The sequence below is a fragment of the Rana temporaria genome, chromosome 5 (genome assembly GCF_905171775.1).
Source record: "Rana temporaria chromosome 5, aRanTem1.1, whole genome shotgun sequence".
NCBI classification, from domain to species: domain Eukaryota; kingdom Metazoa; phylum Chordata; class Amphibia; order Anura; family Ranidae; genus Rana; species Rana temporaria.
The window spans coordinates 348,739,512-348,753,807 of NC_053493.1; the positions used below are offsets into that span (position 1 = coordinate 348,739,512).

At 45.4% G+C, this 14,296-nt stretch overlaps 1 protein-coding gene across 1 annotated transcript; it reads left to right on the plus strand.

Moving 5' to 3' along the window:
• The first annotated feature begins 4,446 nt into the window (after positions 1 to 4,446).
• Positions 4,447 to 13,816, plus strand: LOC120941309. The gene is made up of 8 exons (XM_040354629.1): positions 4,447 to 4,805; positions 8,307 to 8,431; positions 8,518 to 8,589; positions 9,649 to 9,708; positions 9,934 to 10,005; positions 11,071 to 11,130; positions 11,281 to 11,388; positions 13,356 to 13,816. Exons 1-8 carry the CDS (start codon positions 4,447 to 4,449, stop codon positions 13,790 to 13,792), a joined length of 1,293 nt encoding a protein of 430 aa, XP_040210563.1. The 3' UTR covers positions 13,793 to 13,816.
• The last annotated feature ends 480 nt before the right edge of the window (positions 13,817 to 14,296 follow it).

A 14,296-nucleotide genomic window follows, 5' to 3' on the forward strand; every position in this document is an offset into this window, starting at 1 on the left:
ACCTCTGTTTTAGTTCGGGCACTAGGCAGCGTAGTGGGACCCATCAGACTTCCCTCCCATAAAAAAATTGGTGTGCAGGACATGGTAACTACATACCTTGCAGAGGCCATTTTACCCCCCACCGTAAATCCTTTAGAATTTTGGGATGACAAAAGAGATATTTGGCCAGCTCTCTCTCAAGTAGCCCAGGAACTCCTCTCATGCCCACCAACCAGTGTTCAAAGTGAACGTGTTTTTTCTGTTACTGGGAACATATTGTGCCCCCAACGTTCTCAACTGGCCCCCCAGCTAATGGAAAAACTTGCATTCCTAAAAGTCAATTTGCCCAAGCTGGAATACCCAGTTCTCAGCTATGATACTGAATAAAAGTCAAAAATGTTTTTTCATATTTGTGTTCACTGTGTTACGTTACATTTTTCCTATTATGTTTCCTTACACGTTTTTGAAGGATTAACATAAAGCGTTCTAACACATTTACAGTCTAAACAATGGAGTCTTATGCCACCAAAAAACAATAAAAAGTAAAAAAAAAAAAAAAAATATGTTTTAGTTTTGAATACTTATTACTTACAGTAGGCTGAATAAAGACAATAGTCCATCTAGTTCAACCTTTGTAGGTGTAGTGTACGTGTGTTTATAATTAATTCCCATATCCCTGTATGTGTGTTCTTTAAGGCCCCGTACAGATGACCGAACATGTCTGCTGAAACTGGAATGGTGGACCGTTTTCATCGTACATGTTTGCTCGTCTGTACGAGCCCTAAGATATATACCCAAAACTCTTTTAAAAGTATCCATCATTCTCCCCGCAGCCACCACTGGTTGTGGAAGTGTTCCACATCCTTATTGCCTTGATAGTAAAACCCCCCCTGCAAAGTTTAAGTTTAAAATGCTTCTCCTCTCATTGTATGACTCTGTGTCCTATTACAGTCTATGAGACTTTTTTTTTTTTCCCTATGCTGGGATCCCCATTGAGGTATTTGTAGATCGTTATCATGGCCCCTCCTCTCAATCGTCGCTTCTCCAACGAGAATAAATGTAGTGTTTGCATTAAACCTGCAGTACCAGTACTCTGGTGGTGCAGCTGCACAGATATTGTTCTATGAGGTGAGCGGTTCTCACTTCTAATTTTACATCAGCATGATTGACAACTTAGCAGTGGTGGACTGGTGGTGCTCAATAACTTTTTTTTTTAAATAAATTAAAAATAACACAGACATCAGAAGTCCATGCATGGGCTAGTAAATAGTTACTGTCTCGACTCCCACTGCTCCCTCCCACTACATCAGAAAAAACGTTACTTTGTGTCACCTTGAACTGGACCTGTGGCATTGTGATGACAGCCTGCTGCTATGTGCTGCCATAATGTCAAACAACCACATGACATCACATTAGCTGGCCACAGATTGGGGCACTCCTGAAAATCACACTCCAGTCCATAGCAAGACCGGAAAAGCTTACCCCTCTGGATTCTACCATAAAAGGTAATTAACTTTCTCATTGCCAACTTACTGTCTTGTCAATCATTGAATATACACTTTTTGTTTATTACCACTTTCCTATTTTATCTCTTTCTGTCCACCATTTCCTCTTATGGATCCAGCTCTTTCCCTCGCCAAACACTGTGTCCACTATGTATGTAACACTCTCTTTTCTTCTTCTCACTTTCTCTCAACCATATCCCTTGATGTAGCAAACAAACTATCTCTCTCTCTCGCTTTCCCAGTAAAGTGAAAGTTATCCCTGGCACAGATGTCCAACGATAAAGGCTCTCTGTTAAGGAAAAATGAAAAGGTAATGTAATGTTGTAGATACAGTAAACTTTTAGGGATATTAACCCAAACATTAACTTTTTTGGGTTTAATATTAATGAAGAAAAAAAATGAAGTGTACAGTTTTTTTTTTAAACCTAGCTTCTTTTTTTATATCTTACTGCATTTTATCTCTGAACTTTAACCCTTAAAATAAATTAGTTGATGAGATTCCTACCTCCGAAATACTCCAGTTTTAATTTCTTTAGCCCCATTGCAATCCAAGAAACCACCTAGTTATTGGGGGACAATCACTGAGAAGGATGACTTTGGAGTAACAGTGATGGACACCAGAGGAGGAGGATTGGGGCCACTCCATGCATTTTTTTTCCATATTAGGTGAAGATTTAATCCATCCATTCACAAATGACTGGCTTAGTATTTTTTTTTAAAGGAGAACAGTCTACTGACACTCTCAGGCCCCGTACACACGTCCGAGGAACTCGACGGGCAAAACTCATCGTTTTGCTCGTCGAGTTCTGTGTGAAGCCGCCAAGGATCTCGGCGAGCCAACTTTCCTCATTGAACAACGAGGAAATAGAGAACATGTTCTCTATTTGGCTCGACGAGGAACTCGTCGGCCGAAAGTGTACACACGGCCGGGTTTCTCGGCAGAATTCAGCTCCGATCGAGTTTCTGGCTGAATTCTGCCGAGAAACTCGGTCGTGTGTACCGGGCCTCAGCCACAAAATAGACAGCAGTATTGTCATTGTTGTCAGGGTTGTAAACTGCAGAAGAACACAAATGTGGTATATCTGCCTAACCAGCAGACTGTAGAGTCCCAGGTAAGTTGGATATTTGCTCCAATTCGGAGCGGTTTGTCATTTCAGCAGAGAACTGGCCCTGAATACTATCAGCATAGTAGCATACTACGTTTTGTTGTACAACAAGAATTGTAAAAATAAATCTTCAAGAGTGCAAAACATTTCTATTCGTTTTAGGTACTTACCAGAATGGGCAGATGATCGACTAGGGCTCGGGAGAGAGAGGAACCCTGGCATGCAGACGATGCACCTGGCCAACAAAGCAAAACGTGAGACTTATAGACAAGACACACTGTCTGCTAGTATGGCAGCTAGGATCAACAGAAAGAAATTCCATATGAGCATCCCTGTAAGAACCACCTAGTAACTGGGGGAAATCACTGAAAAGGATGACTTAGAAGCAACAGTGGTGGGTGGACACCAGAGGAGGAGGATTGGGGGCACTCCATGGATTTTTTTTACATATCAGGTGAATATTTAATCCATCCATTCACAAATGACTGGCTTAGTATTTTTTTTTTAAAGGAGAACAGTCTACTAACACTCTCTGCCACTAAATAGACAGCAGTATTGTCATTGTTATCAGGGTTGTAAACTGCAGAAGAACACAAATGTGGTATATCTGCATAACCACTACCAGCAGACTGTAGAGTCCCAGGTAAGGGGGACAATAGTTCCTATTCGGAGCGGTTTGTCATTTCAGCAAAACTGGCCCTGAATACTATCAGCTTAGTTGCATACTACTGTTGTAAAACAAAAACTGTTAAATAATAGCTGTATTCAGAGAGATCGGCGCATCTTTGAGGCGGCGTAGCGTATCGTTTTTACGCTACGCCGCATTAAGTCAGAGAGGCAAGTGCTGTATTCACAAAGTACTTGCCTCCTAACTTACAGCAGGGTAGCGTAAATGGGGCCGGCGTAAGAGCTCCTAATTCAAATGAGGATGAGGGGGGCGTGTTTTATGTAAATTGGTGACCCCACGTGATTGACGTTTTTTTTACGAACGGCGCATGTGCCGTCCGTGTACATATCCCGCTGTGCATTTCTACAAAGTACGCCGCAAGGACGTATTGGTTTTGACGTGGACGTAAATTACGTTCAGCCCCATTCACCGACGACTTAAGCAAACAACGTAAATTTTTCACATTTTGACGCGGGAACGACGGCCATACTTAACATTGACTAGGCCAACTATTTGTTCGACTAACTTTACGCCGGAAAGCGCCTTACGTAAACGGCGTATCTTTACTGCGACGGGCAAGCGTACGTTTGTGAATCGGCGTATCTAGTGATTTACATATTCTACGCCAAACTCAACGGAAGCGCCACGTAGCGTCCAGCGGAAAAATTGCACCCTAAGATACGACGGCGTAGGAGATTTATGGCGCTCATATGTTAGCCTAATTTAAGCGTATCTGGTTTCCAGAAATACGCTACAATTTGCGACATATCTACTGATACGCCGGCTTAAACGTCTCTATGAATCTGGCTATAAATGTTTAATGCCCCTTTCACACGTGGCGGAAACTGAAAGATTTTGTTTTGTAATTTCGTTTTCGTCAGAATTTTTTTTTTTTTTTAATAAATCTATTTAGTTAGTTACTCCCGAAAATCGTTTTGATTTATTTCGTTTTTCGCTGTAACGCGGTCGTCTGAAAATCGACGGAACATCGAAATTTAAAAATGTAGATCTCTGCCTAGCACTTTCGATATACACCATAAGCCTTCGATGATAGAATCGGTGATTTCGATGTCAGAATCGGCGATTCGAAGCGTCATAGAATCTTCCACGTTCAATTTCGTGGTTTCACTTTCGTTTCTCCATCTTCTCCAGTCTCCATCTCCTGCTTTACATCTCCAACACAACCAATATGGTGGCATCCCACGGCATGGATTTCGACCCAGCCATGGAGGCTGAGGTACCTGAGCCTAGTACTGCTGCTGCAGCAGCTGCAACACATTCCACAGCCCCTCCATCACCAAAAAAAAAAGCTTCCAGGAGGGCTGCATCCAGCAGGAAGCGTAACATTACCTGGACTCATATTGAGTGTCAGGTACTTGTGAATGAAACGTTTCCTTGCTGGATGCAGCTGTGTGGCCCCCGCTCCAGGGAGACTAGTCCGCAATGGAAATTGCAGAAGTGGGAGGAGATCTCCAAAAAGGTAGAGGAGATGTATCACCATCGGCGTGACCCGGCTGCCTGTCGTAAAAAATTCAGCGACATAAAACGGTAAGTAACGTGTCTGATTTATTTTTATTTTTTTTACATTTTAACCAGTTCAGCCCCAGAGAATTTGGCTGCCAAATGATCGTGCCAGTTTTATGCGTTTTGGCACTGCGTCGCTTTAACTGAAAATTGCGTGTGGCTCCAAAAAAAAATTTAAGCACTTTTTTTCCCACAAATAGAGCTGTCTTTTGGTGGTATTTGATCACTTCATTGATGTACGCTGATAAGGCTGCACCAATGGGCACCCATGGGCTGCACTGATGGTCACCGATAAGGCGTCACTGATGGACTGCACTGTTGGGCACTGGCCGTGGCGTAACAACCAGGGGGGCAGGGGGTGTGTCTGCCCCGGGCTGAGCTGAGGGGGGACGCCGGCAACCGGCAGCTCTGCTGATATTACAGTGAGCGGCTCCTCCACTGTGCGCACAGCCCCCCCCCGCCAGTACCTCGCAACGGCCGGCACGGGCGCGCCTGTAAGGAAGCAGGGGATGCCCTGTTTGTCATAGCAACGGCGCGCGCTGCGGAGGCTCCAAGATGGCGACGCGCTCTGCAGTCTGGCGGCGCCTGCAGGGACTCCCGGTCTCCCGCTCAGCCAAGTAAGTGTCGTGTCGTGACTCGCTGGGACGTGATGCCGGGTGGGGGAGAATGGTTTAGCAGAGTGTGCGCTGGGGAAGGCCTGGGACTGGCTGCCTGTCCCAGCGCACACCCTGCCTCTGCTACAGGCTGAGGCTGGGACTCTGCTCAGCTGGGGAGACTAGGGAGGGAGCAGCCGAAGCCGGAAAGTCTATGTGCCCACTACCAAGCATTTTACTTTAGGAGGCTTTGGTGGACTACAAGGCCCAGCATTTTACTTTAGGAGGCTTTGGTGGACTACAAGGCCCAGCATTTTACTGTAGGAGGCTTTGGTGGACTACAATCCCCAGCATTTTACTGTAGGAGGCTTTGGTGGACTACAAGGCCCATCATTTTACTTTAGGAGGCTTTGGTGGACTACAAGGCCCAGCATTTTACTGTAGGAGGCTTTGGTGGACTACAAGCCCCAGCATTTTACTGTAGGAGGCTTTGGTGGACTACAAGCCCCAGCATTTTACTGTAGGAGGCTTTGGTGGACTACAAGGCCCATCATTTTACTGAAGGAGGCTTTGGTGGACTACAAGCCCCAGCATTTTACTGTAGGAGGCTTTGGTGGACTACAAGGCCCAGCATTTTACTGAAGGAGGCTTTGGTGGACTACAAGGCCCAGCATTTTATTGTAGGAGGCTTTGGTGGACTACAAGCCCCAGCATTTTACTGTAGGAGGCTTTGGTGGACTACAAGGCCCATCATTTTACTTTAGGAGGCTTTGGTGGACTACAAGGCCCAGCATTTTACTGTAGGAGGCTTTGGTGGACTACAAGCCCCAGCATTTTACTGTAGGAGGCTTTGGTGGACTACAAGCCCCAGCATTTTACTGAAGGAGGCTTTGGTGGACTACAAGGCCCAGCATTTTATTGTAGGAGGCTTTGGTGGACTACAAGCCCCAGCATTTTACTGTAGGAGGCTTTGGTGGACTACAAGGCCCATCATTTTACTTTAGGAGGCTTTGGTGGACTACAAGGCCCAGCATTTTACTGAAGGAGGCTTTGGTGGACTACAAGCCCCAGCATTTTACTGTAGGAGGCTTTGGTGGACTACAAGGCCCAGCATTTTACTGAAGGAGGCTTTGGTGGACTACAAGGCCCAGCATTTTATTGTAGGAGGCTTTGGTGGACTACAAGGCCCAGCATTTTACTGAAGGAGGCTTTGGTGGACTACAAGGCCCAGCATTTTATTGTAGGAGGCTTTGGTGGACTACAAGCCCCAGCATTTTACTGTAGGTGGCTTTGGTGGACTACAAGGCCCAGCATTTTACTGTAGGAGGCTTTGGTGGACTACAAGGCCCAGCTGCTGGGCCTTGTAGTCCACCAATGCCTCATATAGGAAAATGCTGGGCCTTGTAGTCCACCAATGCCTCCTATAGGAAAATGCTGGACCTTGTAGTCCACCAATGCCTCCAATAGTAAAATGCTGGGCCTTGTAGTCCACCAAAGCCTCCAATAGTAAAATGCTGGGCTTTGTAGTCCACCAATGCCTTTATAGTAAAATGCACCAATGCTGTAGTGTCAGTGTGTATTGTGTAGCGGTCAGTGGGTAGTTTATTGTGTAGCGGTCACTGTGTGTATTGCGTAGCGGTCAGTGGTTAGTTTATTGTGTAGTGGTCAGTGTGTATTGTGTAGCAGTCTGTGGGGAATCGGGTAGGTCAGTGTGTAGAGTAGTGGTTGATCAGGTGGGTTAGTGTAAGGGTCAGTATAGGAATAAGATAGGTCTGTGTATAGTATAGTGGTCAGTATAGGAATCAGGCAGGTCAGTACTATTGTAGGAAGGGAATGGACTCGGGGCGTGCGAAAAGTCAGCGGATTAGGGGGCCGAAACGTACTTACCTTGCCCCGGGCGGGCGCTGACAACCCACGCAACGCCACTGGGCACTGGTAAGGCGGCACTGGTGGGCACCAATAAGGCGGCACTGGTGGGCACCCAGAGCTTGCACAGATGGGTGGCACTGAAGGGCATTGATAGGTGGAACTGGTGGGCACTGAGAATTGGCACTAATAGGTGGCACTGATAGGTGTCAGTAATGGGCATTGATAGGTGGTAGTATAGCACTGACAGGTGGCACTGCTGGTGTTCACTGTGGGCATTGACAGGTGGTACTTATGTCCACTGAGGCAGAATTGCCTCTTCCACTGGGGATCGATGTCCCTTACTGAACAGCCAGTGAGCGCCTTTTTTTTCTACTCACGCTGTGACCATGAGGAGAAAAAAAAGATTACCAAGCTTTGTTTTGATCATGTGATCAGCTGTCATTGGCTGATAGCTGATCACATGGACCGGGCCCCTTACTCGGATCCGTGATCACCCGAGTCTCAGTGACTCGGTGATAACAGCGCGCCGTGCAGGGGGCACTCGGAGCGCACGTAAAGGGGAGGACATATATTGATGTCCTCCCAGCAATTGGGGTCTGTGCTGTAGCTGTCATTTGACAATAGTGCAGGCGCTAGCGGTTAAATATATTCGCCACGATCATTGTAAGAGGAATATTTTCATGACAGTTATTTTATTTGTTCTTAGTTTATCACTAATCAGAGCAGTAAGTGCTTTTATTTTACACTTGAACACCTGTAGATTATGCCCCCTTTCTGACCAGGCCACCTTGTTGTATTTATATTTAGCGTGCTGCAGCTTTAAATGACACAATTGCACGCTCCTGCGATGTAATACCCAAATCAAATTCACGCCCTTTTTCCCCAACACTTTTTTTACAAATCTTAAGCTACATGAAAAAGTGCGCCTAATCCAATAATTCCATTTGCATGTTTCATTCTATGGGTTCATTCTACATGTGTCTCATCATGTGTTGATGTCATTTTCAGATTACAATTCTAGTTTAATTATGGAACCCGTGTCTCTTCTCTTTTTTTTTTGCAGATCTATTGTGCGCAAACGCAGACAGCCGGGGCGTGGAGGAAAACGGGTGTCTCTCCTGCCCCATGAGGCAGACCCTTTATCGGGGATAGGGGAGGATGAGATCACCCAGCTCCAGGCTCATCAAGGTTGGTCTCAGGATTGCATTGTGTGCAGGACATTTTATGTTTCAAGCATCCGACATTTACCATGTTGTGTTTGATTTTATTTAAAGATCGTATCAAGGCCCAGCGCCGCCAGAAGCGGAGGGCGGAGGAGCTGGAGTCCTCCTCTTCATCACCAAGAAGTAAGTACTGTAGTGTACTAGTAGTAGTACTAGTAGTGTTTCGGTGGCGGCTGGTGCTCCAAATTTTTGGGGGGCGCAAACGAAAAAAAAAAATGCAGCCTCACTGTGCCTATCAAATGCAGCCACTGTGCCATCAATTATCACCACTGTGCCATGCCATCAAACGCAGCCACTGCGGCAATTGTTAACACTGTGCCCATTGTTGCCACTGTGCATGTCACTGTGCCCTTTAATTGTCGCCACTGTGCCCATTGTCACCACTGTACCCATTGATGCAACTGTGCCCTTTGTCGCCTCTGTGACCATTGTTGACGCTGGCTCTGATAGGCACTTCCGCACAGACAACCAGCTGCCGTTGTTCAGGTAGCCGGCGCCCAAGGTCCGGCCATCTGAATAGACCAGCGGCAGCTGGGGCAACAATACCATACATTCATGCAATACATGAATGTATGTTATTTGCGACAGCCAGAGGGGGTGGCGCTGCAGCGCCCTCTATAGACGGACCGCCATCACTGCAGTTAGTATAAGTAAAAAATAAAATTTTTGTAAAATAAACATTCTTAAAGGGCCCGTTTTTTTTTGGGACTACAGGAGGGGGGTGGCGCCCGGGCGCCCCCTATGGATGGGCCACCACTGGTACTAGTGACTGACTATACAGTGGGTCCTTTTCCATTTGTCCAGCCTTCCATTGTCAATTTCAGTGTCACTGCTTCTCGCTCAAGCAGTGCACTGACAGCCTCAGGTTGAGCCTCTGCGATGCTCTGTCAGGTAACGTAAGCGTTTGCGTAACTTACGCAATTTGACAGAACGTCGCGGTCTGAACTAAGGCGCCTGTTCAGTGGTGGTCGCTGGAACCAGGACAGGTAAGTACCTCTTCTTTTTTTTTTAACAGATTTTTTATAAATGGTGAATGCCTTGTAGATTAGTGACCAGTGACCACTGGCCTGCCCTGTATTGCCATGCTAATAGAGATAATATAATACATTTTATACAGTATTATTGTTTTTTTGAAGATTGAACATTGTAACGTTCAACATTTCTCCTTTATTAAATAAATAGGTGCCATCCAGTCAGAGGGGGAGACGCAGGAGGAGGAGGCTGAGGCGGCAACGCCCACATGTAAGTTAGTATAATAATCTTGCTGGTATCTGCTGCTGAGTGATGATCATTGATCATTCCGTACATCTTTCAATGTTCTTGTACTAATGTGTGAGATTGTTGTACACTGCAGATTGTAATGTTCTTTTCTATATTATTTCCTGGTCTGAGGATTGCATTGTGTGCAGGGCATTTTATTTGTCAAGCATCCAACATTTACCATGTTGTGTTTGATTTTATTTAAAGATCGTATCAAGGCCCAGCGCCGCCAGAAGCGGAGGGCGGAGGAGCTGGAGTCCTCCTCTTCATCACCAAGAAGTAAGTACTGTAGTGTACTAGTAGTAGTACTAGTAGTGTACTCGTCGTCGGTGGCGGCTGGTGCTCCAAATTTTTGGGGGGCGCAAACGAAAAAATAAATAAATGCAGCCTTACTGTGCCTATCAAATGCAGTCACTGTGCCATCAATTATCACCACTGTGCCATGCCATCAAACGCAGCCACTGCGGCAATTGTTAACACTGTGCCCATTGTTGCCACTGTGCATGTCACTGTGCCCTTTAATTGTCGCCACTGTGCCCATTGTCACCACTGTACCCATTGATGCAACTGTGCCCTTTGTCGCCTCTGTGACCATTGTTGACGCTGGCTCTGATAGGCACTTCCGCACAGCCAACCAGCTGCCGTTATTCAGGTAGCCGGGGGCCCAAGGTCCGGCCATCTGAATAGACCAGCGGCAGCTGGCAACAATACCATACATTCAAGCAATACATGAATGTATGTTATTTGCGACAGCCAGAGGGGGTGGCGCTGCAGCGCCCTCTATAGACGAACCTCCATCACTGCAGTTAGTATAAGTAAAAAATAAATTTTAAGGGAAATAAACATTCTTAAAGGGCCCGTTTTTTTTTGGACTACAGGAGGGGGGGGCGGCGCACGGGCGCCCCCTATGGATGGGGCACCACTGGTACTAGTGACTGACTATACAGTGGGTCCTTTTCCATTTGTCCAGCCTTCCATTGTAAATTTCAGTGTCATTGCTTCTCGCTCAAGCAGTGCACTGACAGCCTCAGGTTGAGCCTCTGCGATGCTCTGTCAGGTAACGTAAGCGTTTGCGTAACTTACGCAATTTGACAGAACGTCGCGGTCTGAACTAAGGCGCCTGTTCAGTGGTGGTCGCTGGAACCAGGACAGGTAAGTACCTCTTTTTTTTTTTAAGTGATTTTTTATAAATGGTGAATGCCTTGTAGATTAGTGACCAGTGACTACTGGCCTGCCCTGTATTGCCATGCTAATAGAGATAATATAATAAATTTTATAGTATTATTGTTTCTTTGAAGATTGAACATTGTAACGTTCAACATTTCTCCTTTATTAAATAAATAGGTGCCATCCAGTCAGAGGGGGAGACGCAGGAGGAGGAGGCTGAGGCGGCAACGACCACATGTAAGTTAGTATAATAATCTTGCTGGTATCTGCTGCTGAGTGATGATCATTGATCATACCGTACATCTTTCAATGTTCTTGTACTAATGTGTGAGATTGTTGTACACTGCAGATTGTAATGTTCTTTTCTATATTATTCATAATTAACAGCTACTGAGGCTGAGCAGGAGGTGGAAGAGATCTGCCCTGGAGAAGCTGCTGGCAGTGCTGGGGATGCTCAAGATGGTGTCCAACAGCCAGGCGCGTCAGGTCCAGGGAGTAAGTAGTATAACTTTTTTTTGTATTTTCCAGGCAAATATAGTATTTTAAATATGAAATGCTGATGGCATACCTAGAAAAATGTCTTCTGCAAGGCTTTGGTTGAGCTGCCATTATTAATTATTTATTAGTCCGCCTCTGCAGTTGATTCCAGTCTTCCTGTTAGCATTACCTGTGCTTGTTAAACCCTCAACGTCACTTCCCTGATCACGCCACCTTCTTGCTGCAGTTAAGATTCCCAGTCTGAGCCAATCACTGCCATCGTGAATAACACAGCTGGCTGAAGGGGGTATGTCAGACAAAAATCTCCAGCTATTGGCTGGCAGTCCCTGGACATGTTCAATCTCTGGAATGCCCCTGATGCATGCATTAACACTTTCCTCATGATGTCTGGTGCCTCACCTTTGGCATCTCTAAAGCAGGGGTCTCCAAACTGTGGCCCAAGGGCTAGATGTGGCCCCTTGCTAGCCTTTATCCATCCCTTGGACACTATTACTCCCACTGGCACCAACAATGGGGCATTATTTACTCCACTGATACCATTGATGGGATATTATTCCTCCTACTAAGAGGGTCACTACACGTTCTATTGCCCAGTGCCCACTAACCCTTAGGCCATATTTATTCTTACTGATGCCGGGCCACTAACATTTCTACCCCCGCTAGCCACAGACACAACCCGGGCCTCCTAAAGCCTGAAGGACAATAAACTGGCCCTTTGTTTGAAAAGTTTGGAGACCCCTGATCTAAAGCAAAAAATTGTAAATGGCCTTGTGACCTCGTAGATCTTTGTGCAGTCAAATATCTATAAAAAGTCTGAGTCTTTAGGCTATAGTTCAGACTCTGCAGTGTATTGTTTGCAATGCACATAGGGAAGGCTGTTTAGTTTAGTGATATATTTTTATTTTACATGTATCCTGGAGTTTTTATTTAACTGCTCAATTTTGTCTAGTGGTCTTGTTTGAAAAGTTTTAGACATACTGATCCTTGGATCCCCAGTGGTCGTACACATTTCCATGCACCCTCTCTCACCTCCACTTAAATGGTCTAGGGCTTCTGAAGTTATTATTATTGAGACCTGCATAGGTCTTAAAGGCTCTGGGAGAGACCAGACCAACAATGCAGTATCAGAGAGGAGCAGATGAAGCACCAGCTGCCAGGATATGGAAGGCTCAGTAATTGTAAATTCTCTTTTATACCTACTAGCCTAGACCAGGAGTGAGTAACCTACCTAGCCTAGAACAGGAGTGGGGCTTATTCAATCAGTGGCCAAGTGGCCATACAAAATTATCAACTTTAAAAACTTAGTAGCCGGCTATATTTTATTAAACAACTTTTTTTAAGTCGTCCCTAATGCAATGGCTTAAATGGCTTCTCTTTGGTGTATGTAATGTTAATAGCTGGTGTAGCTAATGTTTTTCTACTTGCAAGTGCATATTTTTTCTTCCATATTTGCGACAGTCAGTCAGTCTTTCTTGATAAGGTAGATTAGTTAGTGGTATCGGTCAGCACTTAGGTGTCCATTACACGTTTAGATTTTCTATAGGGACCTAGTGGATGCGCCATGCCACCAAGCTGCTAAAATCTTGTGGAGATTCCCCTTTACACTGCTTGATGTGTAGAGGGGAATCCCTTTGTATTCTGGTCGCCTGGCCTGGGGAGGACACTCAGCTATGCCCTGGTCAGAGTACAGTAAAGTACTACACCTTCCTGCACAGCTATGCAAACTTGGGATGACACAGCGAATTGACACAGAAAGAAACCACTCTCTCCTACACACAAATTGATTAGGTGCATATCACTGAATATCATATATTGAAGAATGGTATGTAAGTGAAAAGATCTCAAGATGTTACATGATTGTCTACAAGGGCTGGAAGATAATTGCGTTTATATAATGTTAGGGTGAAGAAGCCATGTGTATTTCTATTGTATTATCTATCTAATATATTTTCTTTTCTTCACAGATCAAGATGAATTAATCATTCTTGATTTACATGCAGTGGACGAAGACCTGGACGCGTCTGGTTTGGCTCACCATTCTTCCTCCCCAGCAGTTTCTCCAGCGCATCATCTCCATCACCCTTCAGCAGCATCCCCCAACCAGGACATACCCATTGACGCGGGCGCGTCCTCCACAATGCAGCAGCCTACTCCAGGACACGCGCACTCTCCAGAGCCATGCAAGCCTCTGCGGCGCATTGTGAAGTGCCACTGTCAAGAAAGACAGTTAAGGAGGCTGTCTCACTCCTTGGCCCTCCACAATCGCCAGCAGATGCGGCAATATATGGCTCTGGAGAGGTACCAACGGGCAACGAGGAGGATGGTGTGTGAGAATATGAGAGCCATAAACTCCACACTTGAATGCATACTGACCAAGTTGGAAGGAAACCAAAGTTTGTAATTTTTTTTTTGTTTTCTTTTTATACATGTTTGTTACTTTTCAATAAAAAAAAATTTGATCAGAAATAATTGTTTTCTGGAGTTTTTGCTTTCCTTGTTAGGTTCATTAGGTGATGTACTGTATGTAAATGAACTATTCCATGTATTGTTACTAACTTACATTTAATCATCAGGCTGAACTTAGAAAATGTAAGAGATTTTTCTCTACACTATTTTGATGTGCAAAGGGTAATCCCATGTATATTCATATTGTGTCCAGTCACGCCGTTCAATACAGCTATCCCCCCACCAGAATACACATACACTCGTCAACAGTTCAAAGGGCAGTCATCATTTCCAGGGCTTGAGTAACATGGCAGCAGGGTAGATTACTCAAACTGGAGACAATTACAGATGGTCATGAAACAGGCGGAGGATCAGAGAGGGCCCTGTTGTCCCCAGGGTCAGAGATGGCAAATGGGAGGGGTCCCGGGCGGGCATCGGGGTGCAGATCAGCAATGACCAA

Excerpts from the sequence above, each read along its gene's own strand:
- LOC120941309 (XM_040354629.1), top strand. The coding sequence starts at position 4,447 with ATGGTGGCATCCCACGGCATGGATTTCGACCCAGCCATGGAGGCTGAG. Across the intron at positions 4,806-8,306 it reads AAATTCAGCGACATAAAACG|ATCTATTGTGCGCAAACGCA; the intron begins GTAAGTAACGTG and ends TTTTTTTTGCAG. Across the intron at positions 11,389-13,355 it reads AGGCGCGTCAGGTCCAGGGA|ATCAAGATGAATTAATCATT; the intron begins GTAAGTAGTATA and ends TTTTCTTCACAG.